The sequence below is a fragment of the Leuciscus leuciscus genome, assembly GCF_965113295.1.
Source record: "Leuciscus leuciscus genome assembly, chromosome: 1".
In the NCBI taxonomy this organism is placed as follows: Eukaryota; Metazoa; Chordata; class Actinopteri; order Cypriniformes; family Leuciscidae; genus Leuciscus; species Leuciscus leuciscus.
In genome coordinates, this window is record NC_138725.1 from 62002530 (window position 1) to 62019413 (window position 16884).

The window sequence follows — 16884 nt, forward strand, 5'->3', positions numbered from 1 at the left end:
TATGTCAATGCATGAACGACAGAATCATTCTTTAGAAAATATCATGTTCCGTGATAATAATTTTATGGTAACACTTTACAATAAGGTTTCCTTAGTTAACATTATATAACAGTGACCAATACTTGTACACTATTTATTAAAGGATTAGTTCACAGGTTGTTTCAAACCTGTATGAGTTTCTTTCTTCTGCTGAACACAAAAGAAGATATTTTGAAGAATGTTGTTAACCAGACAGTTGATGGACCCCATTGACTTCCATAGTAGGAAAATAAATACCATGGAAGTCAATGGGGTCCATCAACGGTTTAGTTAACAACTTTCTTCATAATATCTTCTTTTGTGTTGTTCAGCAGAAGAAAGAAATTCCTACAGGTTTGAAACACCTTGAGGGTGAGTAAATGATGACAGAATTTTCATTTTGAAGTGAACTATTCCTTTAATCTTAATGTTAATCTCAACATTTATTGATACATTTTGCATAATGCTGTATCTTAACATTAGTTAATGCACTGTGAACTAGTAGCATTAACATGTTTATTAACTAACATTAAGAAAATGTTAATAAATGCTGTAAAAAATATATTGCCCATTGTTAGTTTATAATAGTTAATGCATTAACGATGGTTAACAAATGAGACCTATTGCATAGCTTGTTTATTATTACACGGGTCAATATTTAAACTCTTTGAAAATGAGCACTTAATAACTGCTTTATAAATGGCTTTTTTTTTTTTTTTACACCAGATTCTCTGCAGTTTGTATCCATAATATATTGCAAATACTCACACAACGATCCTCCTGTTGAGAAACCAGTATTTTCTTTGATGTCGGTCGTAACCAATGGGCTCTTGCCGGATGTACGGCCGGCTCTTCTGGAACTCTGTCAGACAGTCTGTTACGCCGGGCACTTTGTGCGCCACACAAATCTCACACTGCCATTCGTCCTCGGGCACCTCTTCCAGCGGAGGCTTCACGCACTCAAGGTGATACACGGCCGAGCAGGTCTCGCAGCACAGGAGGTCGCCGAGCCTGTGGCAAACCCGGCAATGGTCGTCGTACTGAACGACCCCCTCGGACATGAGCTCCTCGCGGGCGAGGTTGGTGGTGAGGAATTGGTCCACCAGGAACTGTAAGACCTTGACTTTGCTCTCCAACGGGCTGAACGGGTAGTCTTCGCCCTCCAGGTCAGGGAGCACGTGGTGATACTCGGGGTCGCTTTCGCAGTATGAACGCACCACTTCTGGCCAGGTCATACCGTCAATGAAGTAGAGCGTGGAGTTGATGCTGTCTTTGAGGTCCGCGGGTCCGAAAGTGGTGTTGGAGGTGTCCTCCTCCCGTAAGATGGCCTTCAGCAGACAGATGTGCGTCTCCGCCATCAGCGTGCACTGCTCCTGTCCGACCAAAGCGGCGCAGAAGTCCTCGAAACGGAACGGAGAGAGACGCAAGACTGTACTGAAACTGCGAAGGACCTCATAAACAGCTGAGGCGTTGAGTAGCTGCTCGTTGGGAATGAGAAGGTCCTCGGAAGAACTGGGCAGCTCCAGAGAAGGAATCTCCTTCTGCTCCAGAATAGGAGAAGGTGGTCGCCTTGGTCTTGGTCTTTTACGACCTACTGAAACAGAGAGAATCAGTATCAGTTTTGATTGCTGGATGTGAGTGCTCTAATTAAGAACAAATTAAAGACAACGTGAATTTTTCAAGGAGGAAAACAAAGTCCCAATGCAATTTTATGATCATGTAATATAGAAACGGTCAAATTTTATTTGTTAAAAATAAGAGAGACGGTCATGTTAGAGTCCATTTGGAATAACTTGCATGAAATTATCAGTTTCCCAAAAAAAATTCATGTTGATTCAGACGACAATTAATAAGTTAATCAGTTGGTCAGACATCAGGAATGATCAGGCATCTGCTTAAAAACTTAACAACTCAAAACTGAGACAATGAGGAACATAACGTTGTGTGTGCTGTATTAAACCAACAGTTAATTTTTATGATTCCCAAAGGAAAAATATGATAACATTTGCATGCACACAACAGTTTAAAATAAAAAGCAACAACACAGAAATCTGCATAAGGTATACTTAAATTCTATAAAAGTATATTTTAATCTTTAAACTTAATATGCAGAGCACTTTTCAAAAGTTTGGGGTTAGAAATTAATAATTTAATTCGGCAAGGTCACATTAAATTGATCAAAAGTGGCAGTAAAGATATTTATGATGATACAAAAAGATTTGTAACTTCATAAATGCCTTTCTTCTGAACGGTTTTATCCATTAAAGAATCCTGAAAAAAATGTATCACGTTTCCACAAAAATATTAATCAGCACAGCTATTTTTAACATTGATAATAATCAGAAATGTTCCCTGAGCATCAAATCATCACATAAGAATGATTTCTGAAGGGATCAAGTGACACTAAAGACTGGAGTAATGATGCTGAAAATACAGCTTGACCATCACAGGAATAAATGACATTTTAAAACGTTCAAATAGACAACATGAGGTTTAATACCTCATCCATCACCCTAAAAGTGCTTTAACCCTAATTATCTCTCATAAGGCGGGTAAATCATCCTAACAGCAACAAAACCTTCATAAGCTACATCATAAATGGAATTATGACGTCATGTGCGAGAGTGTAGCGGGTCGAATTTAAACGTCCTCCCCGCGTCAGGTGCAACGGCACTGGCGCTGGATTTCAAAACAATCGGCCGCATGCTGCCCTGTCATTAGCTGCACTTCAGCTTTGGCTACGTGCTCCAAAACACCAGTCAGACAACCATAACCTCATGCAAATGAGGGTGGATAGTAAGTAAAGCACCTAAATACAACACTCGACCGTACTTTTATCAAAGTTTATGTAATATGCACATGGTTTTATTAACAAATTATCTTATCAGCGCGAAATCAATTAGCAATAATACGGGCTAACTAACTTTTGGTGTGCTCATATGTAAGATTAAAAAGTGATCCCGTTACAGTATAAACCCATCGAAACATATAATCATATAACAAGAGAGAGTGATTTAAAAGTATTTAAAACACAATGCAGAGGGTGTTTGGATTTAATGAGCTAACAGGCTAACCGTTAGCAAATACATAATTGACGAGTAAAGCTAACTTTTTGTTGATGTTAAAAACTGCTCTACTGTTGTACAATGGGATTTTTAAAGTTTAATATTTAATTCTAAGGCTTTCTGCATCTTGATAGCGTCCCGCAATTGCAGTTTCATCGCAACAAATGACTAGCTACCGCGCTAATGCTACTTGCTAAACCCGCGGCCTTTGCCAGCATAGAAAAGCACCAGGATCCATTTTGAGTGTTTTGGTCAACAAAAGAGCGCTGTTTTCGGTCTCATTACTGCACACGGATCAGTCGCCGGTGAGATCGATGAAGATCGCTCGTACCTGCGTTGCTGCCGTGGCTGCTCTCCGTGCAGTAACTCGCATCATCTTCTTCCAATTCGTCCAGTTCCTCCAGGTAGTCGGACTCGTCGTTGATGGCCTCCTCCTCTTCTTCTTCTTCCTCCTCTTCATCCGTCAGAGGCTCCTCAATGATTTCTTCCTCTTCTGATCTCAAACTAACCGCATCCTCATCGTCTTCATCGCTCTCGTGGTCGTCGTAAACCACCCCGCTCGCGGTGTTCCGCCGCCCCCTGCCTCTGGCCGTTCCCCTGCCTCTTCCTCTGCCCCTCGATACCGCGGATCGCGCTTTTCTCCGGCCTCGTGTTGAATGATGATGAATCCCTCGTTTAGGGGTAACATAATCGTCATCGGAGGTAACTTTCACCTTCGCCCGCAAGCCCCGGCGGGGTCTCAGACCGCGCACCGGTCCCGTTGAGGGCTCCTGCATCAGCTGCGCTTTGGGCGGCCTGCCTCGTCTCCCCCTCATTATGGATAAAAATCTATTCTCTTCAGTTTCGCGTTTAGCCTGCACTTTACACGCACCAAACCCGGAATTTCGGGCACCACCGCAAAGTTGATCCCGTGCAGGTGAGAATGCACTAGTCCCGCGGAGCCCCGGTCTCGGTTAACGCGAGAAAGCTCAAAACGAACGCCCGGCGCCCCGCTTCAGGTCGCTCGTAGCCGCCATGTTCTTTCCTCCCTCTCCGTCCCGCTGACAACAGACAGCAGGCCTGTGCTGGAGTCACGTGACCCGCGCTCCGACTCAACGCTTTCAGCACGCCACGATGTTTGTTGCGTTTCGCGACTGTCAACACGCTTCCAGAGCGCCTGTTACTATCATTAGGCTCTTAAGCACGTGAAAGTGTGCCTCTGTGTGTAGATTTGATGGTTTTAGTGTTGTTCTGAGGCAGTGGCTCTTGTCATCTGTTCTCCATTTTCTTCTACGTGTTAACTTCGGTTCATTGAGATGGAGGGTTGACAGAAACAGATTGATTGCAAGAAGCTACTGAATAAAATAAGTTGGTGTTGATTTTACAGAACATGTATAAGGCTATCATGTAGCCATTTTTCTCCATGTCTACACAATAGGAAAATAGCCTCGAACTTTTCTTCCTTTCGACCAAGTAAAAAGTTTTTGTTTTGTTTTCTATGTCATTACATTGTTTTTAGAGCATAAAAAAATATATATTTTATTCATATGTTATGCTATGTCCACTGTGGTGTCCACACCAGAACTCAGTTTTTTTTATATACATTTTTTTTTTTATTAAAGAAGCCATGAATAGGCAAAACAATGGTATTAAATGTAACACTAAAAGAGTATGATTATGATTTTTAAAACTAAAGAGGACCGACCGTAAGCAAAACTTTCCCTCTTTTTATTTAGGTGACCAAGTATTAAATGTGGTAAATAAAATAAAATATTAGGGTCACATTATAAAAAATTATCTAAATGATAATGATGATGTGTAGCGCCAGTGCTGTAAGTTATATGGACAGGCAAATATGTTGGCACGTAAATTTTATATGTGCACAGGTGATGTTAAAATAGCACTTAATGTATACTTCATTTTATATGGCACATCTGTGGTGTAGATATAGTAAGACTAAAATGAAAAAGCTTCAGGTGGCATTTAATGATGCATTAAGAATTTAGCTTAAGCTCCCATGGTGGAAATGCAAGCCAAATGTTCGTATCTAATGATGTTCCTATACATTTTATGCTGTGTTAAGGAATTATATGTATAATAATAATCAAATATGTAAATGTCGATTAGGTGATTCAAAAAATTAAATCAGAATGGCTGTAATGATCCTACATTAAGTGATACAAGGTATTTCTCCTGGTTCTGGAAGCACTGGAATTCAAGTTTATATGTTTTTAAATAATGTTTGTTGTATGTAAATCTTTGTTTGTATGATATTCTTTTCTTTCTTTTACTTTGTGATATGGACCTAAGGGTCTGAAATAAAGAATGAATGAATGGGATTCTTTTTTTTCATTCAGCATAACTATGTTATTAAAGATTAAACGGAATTAATTTATATACCATTTTACTTTATGCAGTATGTGGGTAAAATGGCTATAAATGGGTAGTCCCGTTCAATACAATGTATATACTGTATACAATTTGCATATTAATGTGTTCTCGGGGCAACATGTAATGAAAGAATAAGTGTAATAATGGGAGTAAAAATTGGCAACATTTGCATAGTAATATCTAATATATCATAGGAATATTGATATATAATTTTTCCCATATTCACTTGTGTCTCTTAAAACGCCTGATAAACCCGATTTAAGTCCTGGTGTCTTCTACAGAAGTCATGAATGAAATCAATGCCCTGTTTTGTAACAGAAAGTCATATTTTGATTAGAAACCACGTAACATTTTCCCGAGATGTTGATTTATGACAAACCATTTAAAAATGAGTCAGATTTAAAAATATTATCATATTTCCATAAGAGTGCTAAATTTGATCACTAAGTTAATGTCAGTCATATTAAAAGACCAAGCAGAAGTTGTATTATAGTAGTACTATCGTGGACAAAAGTCTATTCATGGGTCCCAGGAGGAGATATGTGTTATGTGAATGAAATTATATGATCAGTAATAACTATATTTGATTTTTCATGCTGAACTTGAAGGACCTTTCACTTAACCTAAATTAATTAATAATTGCATAAATTATTCCTGAACTGACCAAAGTATTTAAAGGGAGAAGGTTACATTAAAAACATACATTAAATATTGATGTTACATCCACTATTGTTTTATATGTATTGATTGTTTATACTAGATGTATATTATATTATATCTATATTGTTTATACTATACTATAGTTTATACTATATGTATTAGGGTGTACTCACACTAGCCAGTTTGAACCGTGCCCGAGTGCGTTTGACCACCAAAGCGCGGTTCGTTTGACTAGTGTGAGTGCTCCGAACCGTGCCCGGGGCGCAATGGATAAGACACATGCCTTTGGTGTGAGAGACCCGGGTTCGAATCCACTGTGAGACACCAATGTGTCCCTGAGCAAGACACTTAACCCCTAGTTGCTCCAGAGGCGTGCGACCTCTGACATAGCAATTGTAAGTCGCTTTGGATAAAAGCGTCAGCTAAATGAATAAATGTAATTAAATTACAGTAATGAATTACTTAGTAATGAATTACACCCAACACTGAAAAAAGTTACATATTTTTCAGGTAAAAATAATAAAGTAGTGTATGCTACATATTTGTAGGTGACATTATTATTTATTTTTTTAGTAACTAATGAGTGTCTTGTCATATGGAAACAGAATGGCTTCCTTCTTGTTGGTCGCAACACTTAGGCTACTTTGATTTAGCAGAACTGCAACATTGTGAGAATCACTTCCACTGTCTTTGAGTGATTTTCTTGCCGCTTAGAGATATCATTTTGCCCATCATAAATGCCTAGAAATGGCATGAAACTTCAAAAGTTAGCTTTTTTTGTTTGTATATACATTATCTAACCATTTGCATTGCTGAGCCTTTGATGGTCTGGTCCATCTCCATCTATATAAAAGTGATAGAATGTGGCAGATTCATAACCCAGAAGCAGTGTGATGCATACTTGTATCCAAGATCAAAACCTGGTTTCACAGACAGGGCTTGGACTATGCCAGGACTAGGCCTTAGTTCAATTTGGACATTTCCCCCCAGTTTCACAGACAAGGTTTAAGCCTTAAACCCTAGTCCAGACTAAAATGCATGTTTGAGCTGTGAAAGCATGCACTGACATATCTTAAAATATGTCAGTGTTGTTTTGTCTCAAGATGCACACCTATTTATTTTTTAATTTTTTTCAAAGCTCATTTATAAAAGCTACTTAAATGTCCTAATTGAACTATAAAGCCTAATCCTGGCTTAATCTAAGCCTTGTCTGTGAAAGCTTTTATAAAATGCAGTAGAAAAAAAAAAACATTACTGGTGGTGTGCATCTTGAGACATAACAAGTTGCTATCAGTTAAGACAGCTCAAACGTGCATTCTAGTCTGGACTTAAGCCTTGTGTGTGAAACCAGGCACAAAAATACCAAACCGATTAAATCCAACAAACAGACCCACTCAACATTATCCAAAACGCACAGGTCTGGAACAAGAAGCACTAAAGACATGAAGCTATTCACAAGAGATCAGGGTTCTTATAAAGGTGCCAATCATACAATGCAGATTGAGATAAGATTAAGATCAATACTGGAGTGACAGTGACCTCTGATGGTTAGATTGGGATTGTCAGGTGTGATAGTATAGGTGAGATATGATAATAAAACTTGACAATCGAGCGCGTGAGCGTTTTGCCTTTCTAGTGTGTAACACTTTGTACAATGCAAACAGTCGATCAATCAATCAGTCCAGTTACTGCTGTAAGATATGTGATATTCGCTCTGTGTAGTTACAAACAGGTGTGTTATTCGCTGAAAACATTCTCATTCTCAGTTATGACCCAACACGCACACACTGCGCTCGAGCTTCTTTGTGTGTCGATCGTGAGACGTTCTTCTGAACAGTCGTAATAAAACTCGTTATTACATTAAAAACAAGCATTAATTCGTTATTAAATTCAAAAATGTAGCGGTAACGATTCACATCTCATGTAGTCGTGGCCGAGTGGTTAAGGCGATGGACTAGAAATCCATTGGGGTCTCCCCGCGCAGGTTCGAATCCTGCCGACTACGAATAACATTTTTCATTTGTATTTGCACAAATATCGTTTTACTATAGCAAAGGTAAAGGGTTTTTCATTTTTAGAATAGTAAAATCCCGAAGATTCCTCATTGCTCCGTGTATTTTAGAGTGACATTTGTAGCTGGTATAGTAAATACAGAGAAGTCGTCAGTAGGTGGAGCCTTTGTATCAATGTACTGTATTAAAACTGTGGGACTCAATCTCAAGATCACATAGGTGTCATTCAATTTTAAAATATATTCTGTACTCTAAGAATTAAACTCTTAGAGTAAAATATATTTACTCACTCTCATGTTGTTCCAAACCTGTATTTCTTTGGATCGTGAAAAGATATTAGTGAGGATGGCACTTTCATAGCATCTATTTTTCCATAAAATGAAAAATAGCTTTCCTTTTTTTAAACAACATGAGGGCAACTAAATGAAGGGTCAACTATCAATTAGTATCCTTTTAAGATGAAGCAGTTCTATGGAAGTTGAATTAAATAAATTGGCATTTCAACTGATTTAGTTAACCCCAAAGATATAATCAGTTTACCATTTCCAATGGGAAGAGCCAAATGTGGCAAAAAGGAAACAGCAAGTTGACGTAAGATAGGCCTAAATGTGTATGATAGGGAAAGGCAATGTTCCAGAGATCAGTGTTTGCATTTTGGAACACATTTGCATAGGGTGCAGCCGAAGAGTTTAAACCCAACAGGGTTTTCTTTGTCTCACCCCATGACATCACACGATTCGGAAACTGCACTTAAACACTTTGCCTTCCAAGATACTGTACTGATCACCTGCTGCGACCCGAACATATTTGTCCTCCGTCCAAACAGAGCGATACAATCAAGAGGAAAAAGAAAGCTGACTTCATCAAGGACTGGCTTCTGTCTCTTCCTTATGTAATATCTCCACAGGTGCAGGCTGAGTTGTGGGAATGTTAAGATCATGCAAAGGTTGGCAGAAACTTTATACTACACCGTTCATAAGTTAGTGGTCATTAAAAAAATGTTTTATCCTTATTCAGGTGTGATACATTAAACTGATCAAAAGTGATATATAGACATTTATAATGTTACACAAGATCTCTGTTTCAAATAATTGCTTTTTTTTATTTTTGAAGGTGAATTTTTTTTTAAACCTTTCTAATCTCAAAATGTATCACTTTTCCACACAAAAAAAAAGATAATAAAAATGTATCTTAAGTACCGAATATTAGAATGATTTCTGAAGGATCATGTGTGACTGAAAAAAATTCAGTCTGTAAAAAATTATATGATCGATAAGTTGACAAAATATGTTTTTACATTGCTTTAACTCATCAAAATAAGTTAAGCAATTTCCACCTTTTTTTAAATGACAAGAGTCAACTCATTTTTTTAAAGTAAGTTTAATGCAATTTAAGTTGAAATGACTTAAGACTTTTTTTTGACAGTGCAATGATCCTGAAAATTCAGCTTTGATATCACAGGAATAAATTACATTTCAAAAATGTATTCACATAGAAAACTGCTATTTTAAATAGTAATAAAATTTCACAATATCACAGTTTTTTTTTTACTTTTTACTGATTATGTTTTTGATGAGACTTCGAATTTTTGAACGAGACTTCTTTAAAGAAATATTAAAATATCTAAAAAATAAAAACTTTTGAATGATGTGTTTGTCATTCTAGAGAACGATTTGAATTCCTTTTAGAAAACTAAATGAGTGGAAATGAAACATGTTGTCCATATATTAATAACTTTCTCTTCAGTCCAAATGTGTGGCTTATTTTAAAAGGCAAACTGTGAGCTTTAAATTAGTTTGGACTTTCTGTGCTTTTGTGGGTCACGTTGACCTGTTTTAGACTTAAACAGATTTATTGCAATTGAACGTCAACTTTTAACCTGAACCATGACATCCTCCTCATATGTGATTGAAAATGCTTTTACTTATCACCATGTTTCTCAAATGCACAATAACAAACAGAAAATGGACTTTCAAGCTTTATTATGTCGAGTATAGGGTCAGTTTGACCCTGAAAGATTCATCATGGATGGGCTTGAATGTAGCTTTATTCAATTTGGCCACTTTGAGACCAAACAATTAGCCAGCAAAGCAGGACATCCCAGAAGTTGAATCAATAGATAAAACGGCAGTTCACTTTTCTCAGAAGAATTCAGCTCGAGAACACCACAAATCTTCCACGATCTGTCGCGTATTCTAAGAAGCAATGTAGTGCAATGTTGCTATACGAGCTTAGCTTATACACAGCACTACAATCATATTAAAGCTCATTGTAACAATCGTTTGAAGGCTGCTGGTGGAAAAGCTCACTAACCCTCTTGCAAATCTAATAGCAGTGCAGATAACTTCCTAATCAACCAGCCGGATAGCCAGAAGGGCTGTGACAACACCATATTGATAGTGTGAAACACAGAGATGCCCTGTATTTCACCCTCAGCAGGAAATGGGGGTTTCGGCGAAGTGTGTAAGTATGCTATTACCCAGCCACAGTGAAACGCCCTTTCATTATGGCCAAGAGCTTGCAGTGAACAGGTCTTCTTGAGTTCAGAGCTTCTCAAGGTGACTTTGCGATCGATTCATTAATTGTGGACCGGAAAATGTCGGTGTCTTAATATTCTCACACTTCTTTCTGCTTTGATGCATCTATGCGTGCATCTTCTAATACACAACTCTCTCACATTTTAAATGATTAAGCAGTCTAGACTGTTTATTGATCAAGTGTGATTTCAAAAGTTGTCCTTGTCATTTTTCATATGGCCTCAAAAAAAGTATTTGTACATTTAAATCACACTTGGAAACCTTCACTTAATAAAATGTCAAATCAAGTGGCATGCCTTTTAACATTTCTCTCTCTCTCTCTCACACACACACACACACACACACGTTTTAAAGTAATGTATGTTTTAAATGGGGAAGGGACTTTAAAAAAAAAATAACGGGACGTTGTTGGTCTGTTTGTTGTAAGGAATCAATTAATTAAAGGATTAAAAGTGATTTAGGTAAATAAGGAAAATTCACATTATGAAATAAATGAGTTCTTATGAGTAAAATATCTCTGAAGTATATTCCCATTCATATTTACGTTTTTTTTTTTTTTTGCACACCAGGGTGACTTGGAACATGTCATTACTTCCTGTTCCAGAGGAGTGTAAATATGTGGAAAGACAAAGGCCAAATTCCCTTAATCATTCATCACAATGAGTAAAACCAAAGACTATAGTTCTGATGTGCAGCAAATTATTGTTGAGATTCACAAAGTAGAAAGTGGCTGTAAGAAAATAGCTAAAGCATTGAAAATCCCCATTTCCACCATCAGGGCAATAATTAAGAAGTTCCAATAAACTATAGATGTTATGAATCTGCAAGGAAGAGGACGTGTGTCTATATCATCCTAATACGCGGTGAGGAGGATAGTTTTGAGTGGCCAAAGACTTTCCAAGGATCACAGATGGAGAATTGCAGAGATATTGTTGAGTCTTGGGGTCAAAAAAAAAAAAAAAAAAAAAAAAAAAAAAAACCTACATCCCCACATGTCGTTTAGGAGGGTTCCTCCTCGCTCCTCCAAAAACAAACTCCAGCATATTCATTTGTCAGACACGACTGGGACTTCAAAAGGGACCGGCTTCTATGGTCAGATGAAACAAAACAAAAAATAGGTTTTTGCCAGAAGACCCACCAGATGTGTTTGGTGCTAACAGGGATAATTAGTACCCCATGCCCAAGCTTAAATATACTGCTGGATGTTTAATGCTGTGGGCCTATTTTTTTGCTGGAGGTCCTGGACATTTTGTTCAGATATATGCTATCATGGATTCAAATAACAGATAAAAAAAATCAAAACCTGACTGCTTCTGCTAGAAATCTTGAAATGTGAGTTTCCCCCCACTTTCAAATGTTTTACTTCAATGAAAGGTTAGAATTTTGTGAATTGTTTGAATGAAAGATCAAAAGGTTAAACAATGCAGATTTATTTTTCACAACCGCCTTTGATCATATGTACCAAGGGCGCCAATATTAGTGGAGGGCACTGTATATTATATTCTTATAAGAGGGACATTGCGGATTTAACACAAGTTAAGCTCAATCTACAGCACTTGTGGGATAATTTTGACTACCACAAAAATATTTTTTTCTTATATAGCCTCTACATATGGTTGTCACAGTACCAAAGTTTCAGTAGGCCTAGTCGGTACCAATACCAGTAAAATATCACAGTTCTATGTACCAATTTCGGTACCAGTTAAATTAAGTATATACTTAAAAAAAGAAAAAAAAAAGAATTGTCCCATTTTGTCTCGTCCGTTGGTTATCAGTGTCAATCACTGCGGATTCAGATTCAGTTGCACATTTAAATACATTTACATTTATTCATTTAGTAGACGCTTTTATCCAAAGTGACTTACAAATAGGGAGAAAAATAGAAGCAAACCAACAATAGGGCAACAATATGTAATACAATAAGTGCTGTGACAAGTCCAAATTACCCCATTTGTTAATAGATATATAGAATAGTTAAGTTAGTATTAATAGGTCAAGTGTTGCCGAAAGAGATGCGTCTTCAGCCGTTTCTTGAAAATGGCTATGGACTCAGCAGCTCGGGTTCAGGCAGGTCATTCCACCAGCAGGGAACAGTCAAGGTAAAGGTCCGTGAAAAAGAGATTTTGAGCCTCTTTGGTATGGCACTACAAGGCGCCGTTCACTTGCAAAGCACAAGCTTCTGGAGGGCACATAGGTGTGAAGTAGTGAGTTTAGGTATAGGGGTGCAGAGCCAGTGGTTGCTCTCTAGGCAAACATCAGTGCCTTGAATTTGATGCGAGCGGCAATTGGCAGCCAGTGCAAGTTTATGAGGAGAAGAGACGTGCACTCTCTTCATCTCATTAAATATCAGTCTAGCTGCAGCATTCTGCATCAGTTGCAGAGGTTTGACAGTGCATGCTGGAAGGCCTGCCAGGAGAGCATTACAATAGTCCAGTCTGGATAGAACTAGCGCTTGGACAAGGAGTTGTGCAGCATGCTTCGATAGGAATGTTGTACAAGGCAAATCTGCAGGACCGGGCAGTTCTAGCAATGTGGTCTGTGAAGTTCCACTGATCATCAACCACACCACCAAATTCCTGGCTGTCCTGGATGACGAACCTAACTGAATGGAGAAGTTATGATGACGTGTAATGTTGGCCGAGACTATAAGCAGCTCTGTCTTTGCTAGGTTGAGTGGTCCTTCATCCAGCAAGAAATGTCTGTCAGACAGGCTGAGACGCGAGCAGCAACCATCGGATCCTCTGGTTGGAATGAGAGGTAGAGTTGTGTGTCATCAGTGTAGCAGTGATAGGAAAAAACATGTTTCTGAACGAAAGATCCTAGTGATGACATGTAGATGGAGAAGAGAAATGGTCCAATCACTGAGCCCTGAGGCACCCCAGTAGCTCGATGTTGCCAACGTAACACCTAAAATGGCTAAAACACTTTACAGTTCAAATATCACACAAGTGTTAAGAATGTCAAACTGACAAGAAACTGGAACAGCCTCTTTCATTCAATATAAAGTCTCTGACAACACTCTCTTTTTTATCATTTTCTTTTTATTTATTCAAAAGAAACAAGGAAAAAGGCCAAAAAAAAAAGTTAAGAAAAAAAGGCAAGACATTTAAATAGGAGTGAATGTGTGCAGGTGTGTTCAAGAGGAGGAGGAGGAGGAGGAGGGCGCACATGATTTCTCACTGCGGGTCTGACGAAACCCAATGCTCAGGCTAAAGCAGCAAGCCAGAGACACTGTCACACCAGAGAAAAAGGCACTAATCCAGAGAGAACAAAACACATCACGGAAAACCGGGTCGATAATACACAAGGAGGGGAACAAAATACATAAAAAGAGCTAAAACATACAACACGGAAAGGACAAAATATGAAGGAAAAACAAAAAACAAATGCATCACATTAGTCGATGTGACAACTCGTATATTTGAAAACTCTCTGGTTTCTTACTTCTTACTGGCTTAACCGGCATCTGCCAGTTTTTCGACACCAAATATTGTGATTTTAAATGTTTAGTTACAAATGCAGTACGTGAACAGCTTTTGACACCATGAATAGATGCGTCTCTGAAATCATGCACCTGCAGTTCAGCTCTCCAATCTGAAGTCCCTCATGATGATCTCTACAGAGTGATGTCAGCTACATTCACAACCCAAGAAAAATAAAAACTGGCTGCAATAAATACATTGGCTTAAAATGGTGGCTAGCCGCGTGGTTTTTCACATTAGATCAACTCCTGCAAGACCGGAAGCTCCCTTGCGATAAATCGCTATCGTCAAGGATCCACTCACCTATTGGTTCTAAAACAAAATAAGAATGATGTCAAAAGGAATACATGATGCGTTAAATACTACGGTGTTACGTCTGGGATGCTCCTAAAATTAGCATGTCCCAGAGCTACTCCGTTTCATTCGCCCTCCCCAAAAAATTAACATAATTTACAATTGGAAAAAAGAAAACAAAAATGTGTTGAAAGATAAAACTGACAGACACATACAAATATATAATATATATATTCTTAAAAAAATGGATTCTCTCTATATGTGTTTTTTTCCACAGCCCAGATGTACAATGCATTTGCATTTTTTTTCCTCTTACATTTTTATATATTTTTTAGAATGTTTTTTTTTCCTTTTTAAAAACAGCTTCAGGATTTACTATTATAAAGAGATTTAAACATGCAGCCAAAAAAAGAAAAGAAAAAAAAAGTCTATTTGTAGACTAGAAAAGAAGCCAGAAGCAGCAGGATGAATCTACAGATAGAATCATTGTTGTTTTAATTTATGCGTTGTTTACTATGCTAAGATTCAGCCTTTCCTTCGCCCTAACAGCTCAGTCTGGACTGCAAGCGTTCAAGAAGACATCACGATTCTCAGGAATAATAGTTTCGCCCGGGCACCACGAAAGAGGTGGAAACGTCCAGCCTCTCTGCTACGTTTTTTTCTCTCCATGATTTCAGTCACATTTTCCATTCTTCTGTGCCGCTTTAGATTTCACAGGACTTTAAGGGTGTTGACGGGGACATGTAGGGTAGTCTGATTGTATGTGAATGTGAGGGGCCGATAATTACAACTTATTCACTAATCACTTGGTTTTTTCCTTTACATATTCCGGTTCACAGGCGTGACGTAGTTGCGTGGAAACATGCCCGTCTGGCCGTGACAGGCGCCCTTCCACCAGTTGGGGTCAGAGTTGTCCAGGACCTGAATGAAGTCTCCGCGTCTGAAGCCGAGCTCTCCGTCCTCCTGAGGGTCGAAGTCGAACAGGGCCTGCACGTATGTTGGATGCTGCAGATGCACAATAGACACGTGTAAATAACATGATGGCACGTTTTGAATCTAACACATTCTCTACTGTACAACATTTTAGTGTCAATATGATTTTGTAATGTTTTTGAAAGACTCACCAAGGCTGCATTTATTGATTAAAAAAAATACAGTAAAACAATACCGTTAAATATTATTACAATTTAAAATACCTGTTTACTGTTTGAGTGTATTTAGAAATGTTATTTATTCCTGTGATGGATTTTCAGCATCATTACTCCAGTCTTCAGTATCACATGATCCTTCAGAAATCATTCTGATATGATAATTTTCTGCTCAAGAAACATTTCTTATCATCAATGTTGAAAACAGCTGTGCTGCTTCATATTTGTGGAAACGGTGATACATTTTTTTCAGGACATTTTTTGTTGTTGATGAATTTCAAAAACAGCATTTATTTTGAAATGGAAATCTTATATGACAAATCTATTTATTGTCTATTTTGATCAATTTAATGCAGCCTTGCTGAATAAAAGTATTAATTTATTTAAAAAAAATTTTTTTACTGGAGTATTTATTGAATATTTACAGAATATTTGATATTTAAACTAAAGACCTTGAATACAGAGGATTTTGAGGAACTATTTATTTGTCCATTAAGTTTCCTAAAATCCACCAAAAAAAAGCTAACTTGTTGAGTTAGGATGTTTGATTCAACAAATCAGTTCTGGACTGTCTCAGTCAATTTGTTTAAAACAATAACTTAAAACTTTATCCTCGTTCAAACCGTCAGACCAAATCTGATTTTTGTGCATATATCCGATTGGAATCTGATCATATTAGCAAGTGTGAACAGCAAAAAAAAAGAAAAAAGAGCTACATTCATATGTGGTTTGAAATCCTATTGAAATCGCATTTCTGGAAAGCCATTTCAGTCTTTCTCAAACCACTTAAACATATGTCAGACGTAGTTATTGGTAGAGTACAACGATGTTGTCTTTTTTTATAACAGATATACATAACCAATATATATGTCTGTTTTTGACAGTTATAAGAGCACTGAACTGAACAAAACTGCTGTAACACTTTTTTCTATACTGTACCTTCTGTAATTTCACTCCCTCCTTGCATACATTACAAAACAAACACACTTCTACATTAATAAATATAGGGGTCTGAAAGAGTGCAAAAAAAAACTGTCACTAAAGTGCATCTTTTAAATAAAAGATTTGATCAGGTAAACAAACAAATAACAAATATAGCATGTAAAAATAATTCAAAAAAACATTGCAACTTTAGCGTAGCTTAGAACAGTTGCATCTTTTTATTTTTAACAACAGCAGTAATATTAACAATAGGCAAAGTCTAATGTTTTCAATTGGAGAACATAAACAACTAGCAAGTCTATCATTTTTGCATGAATAAGCATTCCACTTTAAACTACAATTTTAAAAGGTTGATG

The 16884-nt window shown here is 37.5% G+C and overlaps 2 protein-coding genes across 2 annotated transcripts in view; both read right to left on the reverse strand.

Moving 5' to 3' along the window:
* Window positions 1-4329, reverse strand: part of bptf (bromodomain PHD finger transcription factor) — a 33406-nt gene extending 29077 nt beyond the window's left edge. The window contains 2 exon segments of the mRNA XM_082162352.1: window positions 787-1612; window positions 3415-4329. Coding sequence (XP_082018478.1) covers window positions 787-1612; window positions 3415-3898 — 1310 coding nt within the window. The 5' untranslated portion in view covers window positions 3899-4329.
* Window positions 4330-13683: 9354 nt separating this feature from the next.
* grb2b (growth factor receptor-bound protein 2b) overlaps window positions 13684-16884 on the reverse strand; it is a 42315-nt gene continuing 39114 nt past the window's right edge. The window contains exon 6 of the mRNA XM_082162327.1: window positions 13684-15443. Coding sequence (XP_082018453.1) covers window positions 15258-15443 — 186 coding nt within the window. The 3' untranslated portion in view covers window positions 13684-15257. The remainder of the gene's footprint in view (window positions 15444-16884) is intronic.